General features: G+C 38.8%; 1 protein-coding gene across 1 annotated transcript in view; it reads left to right on the top strand.

Moving 5' to 3' along the window:
• The window catches only part of CPED1 (cadherin like and PC-esterase domain containing 1), a 158,533-nt gene that overhangs the window by 82,223 nt on the left and 66,519 nt on the right, over nt 1-9,791 (top strand). Inside the window, exon 17 of the mRNA XM_009286806.1 lies at nt 1,611-1,779. Coding sequence (XP_009285081.1) covers nt 1,611-1,779 — 169 coding nt within the window. The remainder of the gene's footprint in view (nt 1-1,610; nt 1,780-9,791) is intronic.

Below are 9,791 nucleotides of genomic sequence, written 5' to 3'. Positions count from 1 at the left end.
GGCCCATCGATCCAGCCTGTCCAGGTCCCTCTGCAGAGCCTTCCTACCCTCGAGCAGATCAACACTCCCACCCAACTTGGTGTCATCTGCAAACTTACTGAGGGTGTACTCAATCCCCTCTTCCAGATCATTGATAAAGATATTAAACAGAACTGGCCCCAGTACTGAGCCCTGGGGAACACCTCTTGTGACCAGCCACCAACTGGATTTAACTCCATTCACCACAACTCTTTGGGCCCGGCCGTCCAGTCAGTTTTTTGCCCAGTGAAGCGTACACCCGTCCAAGCCATGAGCAGCCAGTTTCTTCAGGAGAATGCCGTGCGAAACAGTGTCAAAGGCTTTACTAAAGTCCAAGTAAACAACATCCACAGCCTTTCCCTCATCCACTAAGTGAGTCGTCTTGTCATCAGCAAGAGTCCCAGCTTATCTGATCTTTTAGAGAAGTATAAAGCTGGAGGATAGGGGAGAGAGCAAAGTCATCACTAAACATCAGGTTTGAGCACTGACTCACAATCATCCATGATGTTTAGTTGCTACTATGATCCCTGGCACAATTTTGGCTTTCCCAACCAGCTCTCTCACAGACAGCAGCATGGGCCAGGGACAATCCCAATAGGTATTTTGGGCATGACCTGGTTTTGGATGTTGGGAGGGACAAAAAGTGTTTATTTATCTGGGTCAGGTACCTCAGAACCAGAGAACTGGCCTATTTACATACTAGCCATTAGTGAGTGGATAAAAGGGAATTCGCTTGGGAGGAAGAATCCTTAACCGTTACATAGCTAGCTTTGCTTCATGGCATGAAGCACCAATGCAACACACCATCTTTTGACTGACTATGAAGCAGATGCTTTGACCTAGAATGTCTGCTAATAACCAGACCGTCTGTACAGTTGTTACTGATCTAATGCCTAATATGCTTCCCATATTTTCAATAAGAAATTAGTCTTGATTTATCAATTCAAAAGAAACTCCCATAAAATCCTTCCACCCAACTTTTTAGTGTTTTAATATTAACCACCTTGGCAGTCAACAGGGATACATGCAAAAAACTTAAGACATTTCTTCCTTGTAAAAGGAAAACAGAATAGCAATATGTCCTTTACACTGAAAAGTAAAAGCCCTGGATGTGCAGGTTCTGTGTCTTTCAGCATTTCTCATTTCCCTGCCAAGGGAAGAAGAGCACAGTCCAGCTTTGCTCTTGTCTGTCACTCTGAGCAGTTTGGGACTCCATCACATTTGGCTAGTGGACAATTTCAATGGCTAGCTGACACCTCTGATCTTGTTTGTCTCCCTTGTGACTTCACCATGAACTTGGACCTGCCAGGAATTATTGTCCCTTCACAGATTTCATGTCAGAATTGTTACCACTGCCACTGAAGCTGTTTTCACTGAGTTTCACTGTCAGTATTTTGTCTTCCTGAAAGAATTGTAAATTGTTACAAATCTTATTTTACACTGTTGTTTATTTAAACTCATATGTATTTTGTAAGAGAAAGAAAAAGTTAGAAGCCTCAAGGAGCAAGAAAAGCTTAGCTGACATAGATAAAGCAGTGTAAATCTTTGTTTCTTTAGTGTATATTCCACTTCTTTCCTGTTTTGCCTTGCAGCATTGCTAACTACCCCCTTGGTCTTGGATTGAACAAAGTCATCGTTCTCGTAACAGATGATTCACAGCCCAGCCCTCAGATTGTGAGCAGCTACAAAATCACAATTTATCGAGAGGACCGCCCTAGTCTGCCTTTGTTTGATGACTATGTGATGTGTGGGTTTGTACAGGTATTGTCTCCATATTCTTTTACTATACAAATTAATAGTAAATTTAACTGGTTTCTGTTCATCCAGTGGTATAAATTAGGGTACATGGGCCAATGCTGGTGTAGAGTCAGTTTTGGTGAAATTAGAATCTGAGTTCTATATGCTGTAATTGTATGAAATACAGCATTTACACAACATTTTGGATATAAAAAGTAGTTCAGCATAAGTACCTGTTATAGTTACCATGTATTTGAGAGCTCCAGGTAAATTAATCCTTACTTTGGTCAGCCAAAACCTTACCCATCAGAGAGCTGTTGTTTGCTTGTGAGAAAACAGTCCCTCTGTACCACGCAGTGGGCAGCCTGCAGTTTTCATAACTATCTATCTGTGACATTGGAGCCATGGAAATCCTTTTACCAGGAAAGATATTTATGATGACAGTATGTTTACCAGTGTTCAAGACAAATGCTGCTAGATAATTTATGAATGAAAAGTGTTTATTCTAGGAAACCAACAAACACAATGGAAAAAACCCACTGATGATTCCAAAGGAAGGGATGATTGCCACTTACATCACATTTATCCGAATATAAGTTTGGGAATGCAAATAAATTACTCCTAAAAAATAACAATCCTTAGGAAGCAGTGGGTCTCTCGAATGAAAAAAAGGGTGAGTGTCTGTCCGATAGGGCTAAAAAGGGGCTGGGGAAGGGGAGCTCGGGCTGAATTAGACACAAAATTGGAAGAAAGGTAATGAAATAAAGTGAACAGTGAAGCTTTCAGTTAGCGAAACTATGGTTTTAAAGATATTCTTCGTAAGACAGAAAAACTGGTACACGGGCTGGAGAAGAGCTGTTTGGATTCCAAAGTTTGAGGACTGAACATTGGTACTTGATATAGTGGGCAAAGATAAGCCAGTTGATTCAAAGAAGGAAGTTACATGGTAAATCATAATCAAGGGCAGTGCTTTTGTCTGTGGGATTTCAGGCAGATTAAAAGGTTTGGTGGGTTCATTCTAAATATTAGAGCATCCAGGAGGAATATATTTCATCACAACTAATTCTGCAACCAGGAAGCAGGATTTTCAAAACCATAGTGTTGAAACGGTCATCCATGTTCATGTCAAATGTCTAATCCTATCTTTATTTATCTTCTTTATGAAGATCTTTATATATCAATATATCCTTTTCATAAAACTTCTTTCCCTTCTCTGGTTTCTTTCTATGTACTGCAGAAGAGGTTGGGAGACCAGAGTGGGAGAAGGCAGAGCATTTTATGTGATGGGACAGATCAAGAGGGATTTTTTTGTTCTTGTGGAGAAATAAGCACTGGGGCTTAAAACAGGAGCCAAAGAGATTATAAATATTGATAGCAAATTATATGTTGACAATAATTATTTCAATCTGCAAATCAGAACTGTCAGAGAAAATGTATGTAGTAGTGACAGCCTACTGACTGCTGATCTGAATATCTGATTATGGTGCGGTCTGGCTGTCTACCTATTCTTTGTCTCTTCTCTTACACTTATCTTACAAGCTTAAAAGGTCAAGGACCGTCTTCTTACTCTTTGTACTGCCTCAGCACCAGATCTAGTAGTTCCTACAGTAAAACAAATAAGAATAAAAACATATAATACCTAAGATTTCAGTTCAGGTGTACAGCAATTTTCCTGACACCTTGGGTGTGAAATAGTATGAAAAGGAGAGCAGCAATAGGTTGAGCTGGAGTTAGTTATATTACCAGGAGAACACACTGGCTGGAAAGATGTGAGGAAACCTCCTCTTGTTGCCCAATTTGGGGCATGTATCTGGGTGTAGGAACAGGAATTCAACCTCATACATATCCTCCCACACTAGAGTTTACATTGTTGTTAATGTTTTATGACAGCATTTATGAGACTGAGTATGACTCTTTGAAGCACTGTAAAGGCAAAGAGATCTAGAATGATAAAAATGAAAAGTGTTTTAGAAGTTTCTTTTGATTGAGCTCAGTTTTCTGCTCATCTGTGAATAACTGCTCTCTAATTAATATAATTGTTCAGAGCTAGGGAGGACTTCAGGAGTTAAGAGTAAAAATGAGATGAAAAGCATTCTTGTGGTATCTAATGAGGGCTGTGAAGATACAGTATGAGATTCTAAAACATTTTTTTTAGATATGTTAAAGGCAAACTTATCAGAGAGTGCATTTAAAAGACAAATGAAGGCTGGAGCTGGAGATAGAAATGGCATTCTAAAACACTCAAAAGCCTGCATTTTTTTCCCTTTTCCCTATTTGCTAGAATGGAATTTATTGCCTTTTGCTTAGAGTGATGTTTTTTATCAATACAAAACTCAGGTCTTAAATAGCATCATTACATTCTGCTTTTCATACCAGAGAACATTATGCACTCTTGCAGGGCGGGTTAGTACACCCTGGTCAATGGCATGAATGCTTGTTCTCTTAGTAACAAGACACCTGTTTTAGGAGCAAAAGGATAAATACAGCGTGAACTGATGGAGTCTCCTTTGGACACTTGACTAGGCACAACTGGGATCACACATGGGGAGAGAAAGGTCACTGACAGTGGTGTGGTCTTTCTCACAGAAGGCCTCAGTTAAAATTCTAATCCAGCAACTTTTTTTCCTGACTTTCTTTTATGTTTAATCCCATTAGGATATTCAGGTTTCACTGCAAGATGATACTATAAGGAAGGTTACAATAAAAAGACAGTGTGGGATGTTGTTTCCAGTCTTCTAATAATTCTCATGCAGTTGAATAATCCTGGATTAATTTCAAGGCTATTGAGTTAAGAAGTGTGTGGTTCCAAGCCTTGCAGCCCCTAAAGGGGAAAAAATATTGTTCTCTCTACTTTTTGATAGCAGCTATAATATCCTCATTAAAACCAAATTAGTAGGGGATAAACTGTGGCATCACCATAGCACCTTCAGCTTTGGTTGCCTTTCATTGTGTGTTCTGCATTCTGACAGTATTGCTTGGACTGCAAATGGAGAGGTTATTGGTTTGTGCTTTAACTTAATTTTGTGCAATTGTTGACAATATTCAAATTTAGTGCCCTTGAGAGAAGTGGTGCCATTTCATTATCACCTGTGAAGCTGTGATACCAAGATAAGCAGAATACAAAGCAAGCAGCAAAAAACAGTGAGCTCTTAAGATAGGGGTATCAGCATTACCCTCAAGAGAAAGATCCCAGACTACATACACACTGTCACAAAGGACAAAATATTTTATTCATTCTTGCACTGCCCATTTATCTTTAAAATGCAAACAGATTTATCTATGCTTTACTTGAAATGTGTGGATGCTACTTCTTTCATTGTTAATCTTTGCCTAGTTGCAATCATGGAAAGTAACTGGTGACGTGCTTAGGGAACCTTGTTTGTCACTGTGAACTTTTGTACCTATAGTGTCCTGCTGCCACATGTTTGGGGTTTTTTGGTTTTGGTTGTTTCGGGTTTTTTATATTTCAGTAATACAGTTATTTATTTGTTTTTGCATTTGCATTGTGAGTAACGGATAGCTAATATTATATTTTATAGCCATAGTGTGTATCATTCTCTTTGTCTGTGCATTTGCACAAACCATGAAAAAGTACTTTCCAGAATCAGTGCAGTGCAGTGGGCTGATGCTCTGGCTGTCCTACAGCTTTCTCAGGTCTGACAGAACGAACTTACAGCAGAACAGCTTTAAAAACTTTCCTGATTTTTATAGAACATCTTATTCTTAAGTACTATTATCTCTTGTATTTTTATAAACCCTTTTATCATATTCATTTCCTAGAGTCCAGATAGCATAAGAAGTCCAACAGAGCTGATAATGAGATACTGGTATAGCATTGCTGACTGTGTAACACCAAATGGCTGCAATGCAGCTGGCAGCAAGATGCCAGCAACAAGATGTTGATTTCTCTTTCTGTCTACTAAACTTCCATTGATGAAAAAGCAATTAAGACCTAGGCCTAATACAATAACTATATTTAACTTTACTATAGTCTTTGAGGGGTAGAGATGAGAAAACCCTTTAGAAAGGAAGAAGCCTTTAAACAAAAATCAAGGTAATTTCATTTTTTTTGTTATGTAAGATATGAGAATGCTTATATTTTTTTCAGCTTGTTATAAATTTCCCAATGAAAATAAAATGTTTTTACTTCATTTTAAACTGTGCGCTATTACAGTTATAATGCCTTTCATACCAGACAGTACAAGTAAAAACTGACAGTTATAGAAACATGAATTAACTCTTTGCCTAGTGCTTTCATGCAAAGATTTCAAAGAACCTTGCAAATATTAAATAATGGCCATAAAATAAAAAGAAAAAAAAAAGCTTAGGAGAGAAACAAAGAACTTGTCCTGTAATAGGACAGGCTTGAAGCACATTAGTCTCTTCTGTATTTCCCATTAGCTGCATTAGATTCAGCGTGAGCCCCGTTACAAACCACCCATCTCTTCTGTCCTTAGGACATTGCGGATGGCATGTGCAGACTCTTAGGTTTCGCAGTGCTGCTTGTTGCAGCAGCTAACCTTCTTGGCAGTTCTGGGTTTCAGTGTCTTGCTTGAAAACACACAGAAAGTGCATCTCTGGAACTGAATATACAGCCTAATTATATCAGCAACCAGACTGTATCTTATTTGCAAAATTAGCTTACCTCCCTTTCAGAGAATAAAAGAATATCCATTATAGGAGCAATCATGCATTGCATTCTTTAGTCTTCTCAGATCTACAGCTGGTGAGAATTTTTTTTCAGTGGTTTTGAATTTTTCAGAAAACAACAAAAAATGCCCCAAACTTAAAAAAAATAGTTTGAGTCTTTTTTTTTTTCTTTTTCTGTTTTTTTTAAGCTTTCTGATGATGGAAAAAAAGTATAAAGAAAAACATATGCTTTCTTCAAAAGAAGATGTTTTGATTCAAAGAAGGTTATCTGATTAAAAGAGATTAAAATTCAAAATTTATATTGGCATAACTGTTAAGTTAAAGATTTTAGCTATTGTGCGGTCCAGAATGCTAACTCTGTTTTCAAGGAGGGAGTGGCTGGGACAAGCAAAAAGCCCACTCATTATTAGATCTGAAATATTCCAGCCTATACTCTAAATTTTCTTCAGAAACACTGGTGAGAGCATAGTATGACAGTCATTTTTTCCAGGAGCAATGCCAACTTAAGCATCCCTTTCCCTGCCTGCAGCTACTCATGAACCAGATGGGAGAACTCTTTTTTTTTTGTAATGGACTAGTTTCTAGGATAAGGTTCCCAATCTCTCTGTGTGAACACAAGAGAAGGGTTAGGTGCAGGGGCAGAAATGAGCAGCTGAGCACAGAAGAGTGGTAGTGGGTGCTGCTGAAGGCAGCTTTTGCTTTCTTCGTGAAAGAAAACTCACATCGAGATTGGGTTTAAAGCTCTTGTGAGCGAATAGTTATAGCTGTGCAGAAAAAAAAAAGAGACCGGGTTTTAAATGAGCAGGAGCTTCATGCTCAGAAATTGTAGAAGTGATTTATGGGTGAAAACACACAAAACACTAGAAGTACATTTGCATTGCTATTAATCTATTAAATAAAGCGTAAATTATTTTGGTTTTTGTGTGCCTGCAACCCACTCACCAGGAAAGACAAAGCAGTGTTCATATAACCTTGAGGAGCAAATATGTAGCAAACGGAATACGTTGTTAAACTGGAGGCATTTCAGATGAAAGCCACAAAATGATTAGAGAGCTAGTACAGAGAGACTGCCATAAAAAGAAAGGTGAGGGCTTATATCTTCAACTGCTGTATGTCAACATGGTTCAATTAATTTCAGGGGAGCAATTCCAAATTACACTGATGGAGTACCTGTCCTGACAGAACCATATGGCTAAATTCTCCTCCATTATATATGCCAGGTAATGTTAGTGGGTGAATTCACTTGCATAAAACTGCTGAAATAGTTAGTAATTTTCCTAAATATTCATGGTCAAACAAGAGCTCAGGAAAACCTAAAAACTATTTGAAGGGGTTTTAAAATATTTAAAGATCAAGGGACATATAATCACCATTCACTGTAAGTATAAAATGAACAAGCACCTAAATCTAATAACACAACTTGGTGCTTCTAAAAAGTATATTTATGAAGATATAGAAGGTAGAGGTGTAAATAATAAATACACTGAGCTAATTTGCAAGTAGAGGGTTAATTTCTGTGTGTGTCTCAGAACAAAATGTTTTGTTGAGTCAGCATATTCTGGCTTTGTCAACATCTATACCATTGGGGGAGAGAAGGCTTGCCACATTTTCTTAATTATAACAAAAAGACTTTTGTGATGATTTAAAGCATTGCTTTGTAGATGAGTCAGAGGAACAATTAACCATTGTGATGGATGTTCTTTACATTTATCCTGTTCTGTGCTGAACTCCTTTTGGATCTCAGCATCAGAGATGTAGCTGTTAGGCTGGTATCTTGGTCAGCAGCCAGTATCTGCTGCATTAAGGAAAGGTCTCAAAAACTCAACAGAGCATAGATCTGTCCTTTGGGGGAATTAATGTAATGCTCTGGGTTTTCTCTAGAAATCAAACACTCACTTCTTTCACCTACGCAGCTGACTTCATACATAGTCTGTACTATCATCTGGTAATCACAGTTTCCCATAATCACTGTTCACTGTCAGACATCTGCTGGGTTCTGAACACGCCATAGAGAGAAAATGGGCACATCTAGGGCATAAGGTGGGAAGAACCACCGAAAGAATGAGTTTGGCTGTGCTTCTACTTAGGCGTCTCTTTCTCTAAGCATGGAATGAAAATTTGCTTTACAGTTTCGTCCTGTATCTCCAGTAGGCTGTGCCTGACTAGGATCATCATCATCGTACTTTTCAGCGTTTTCAGGGTGCCACATTACAGAGCCCAAACTTTGAGGCTCAAGTCCATGTTGGGTCCAGCTGCCTGGAGAAAAGCATATAGTCTTCCAGTTTACTGCATTGTGCTTGCACTCCTAATTTTATATTAGTTGTGCTTAGTCTTCTCTATATAGCTAAGTTTCCTGTTTAACATGTGATGCAAGATTAATACCAGATACCCTCCAGGAAACGTCTCCAGAAGTATCAGGCAGAGACTGAAGAGAGCGGATGTTTCCATGCAGCAGCTACATTTGTCATTATTATGATGCATTGTACACGGGAAATGGTGTGTTACACAGATCACTGATGGATAACTTGCCACCAGTGCTTTGAGACAATCCATGTGAATGCTGATTCAGTGATTCAACAATTTTAAGCCAATAATGACTGAGATGACACCAATGAACTCATTTTCTTTATGATCATTAGCCAAAGGAAGTATTAGGTTGCTACAGTAATTAGCCCCTGAAGGGATAGAATTTTTTAGGCAGCTTTCAGCCTTCATTTTTCCTACGCTCCCTTTACTTGGACAGCACTCTTGCAGTTAAGAACTTCTTAAATCAGGAATGATATCACTCTTCATCACCACTGAATTTATTGACACCAGCTAGTGTTGTTTGTAGCACCTCCTACCTCAGCAACGGAAAATTTAATATCTCCTCTCCTGCCTTTTTCTCTTCTGTAGGTTTGCAGTTTAGCACAGTCTTACTAGGAATGTCCCACCATCCTAGACACTCAGTTAAGTGACTCCTGACTTCAACAGTTATTTTGCTATTACGCTGTCTTGGAAAAATGTCATTGGTATATCATTATGTGAGGAACAAAACCGTAGAAGATAAACCTCAACGACGTGACAGAGCAATTCCATTCTCTTGTGTGTTCAGGCTGTTCTCCCCCTTCATACAATTACTGATGTCATCCCATGGGTGTGCAGAACACATTAAAGATACAGAAGATGAAGATCTGCCCAGGAATCAGCCAAGCAGAAACTCATACTTGCATGACTACAAATGTTAGGGAGTCAAATTATGACCTGTATGATTGCAACTGGTGAATAAGATCCCACTGGTGCTGCTGGGGTGTATGACTGGATGTTTCAGCCTGACAGATGCCTTGCAATACCTGGTTCCTAGGGTGCTGCAGGATGGGGAGATGCTGAGAAAGATACAGTGCTGT

The sequence above is a fragment of the Aptenodytes forsteri genome, unplaced genomic scaffold (genome assembly GCF_000699145.1).
Source record: "Aptenodytes forsteri isolate BGI_AS27 unplaced genomic scaffold, ASM69914v1 Scaffold166, whole genome shotgun sequence".
In the NCBI taxonomy this organism is placed as follows: Eukaryota; Metazoa; Chordata; class Aves; order Sphenisciformes; family Spheniscidae; genus Aptenodytes; species Aptenodytes forsteri.
Note: the sequence above shows the minus strand (reverse complement) of the source record. Positions and strands in the feature narration are given on the sequence as shown.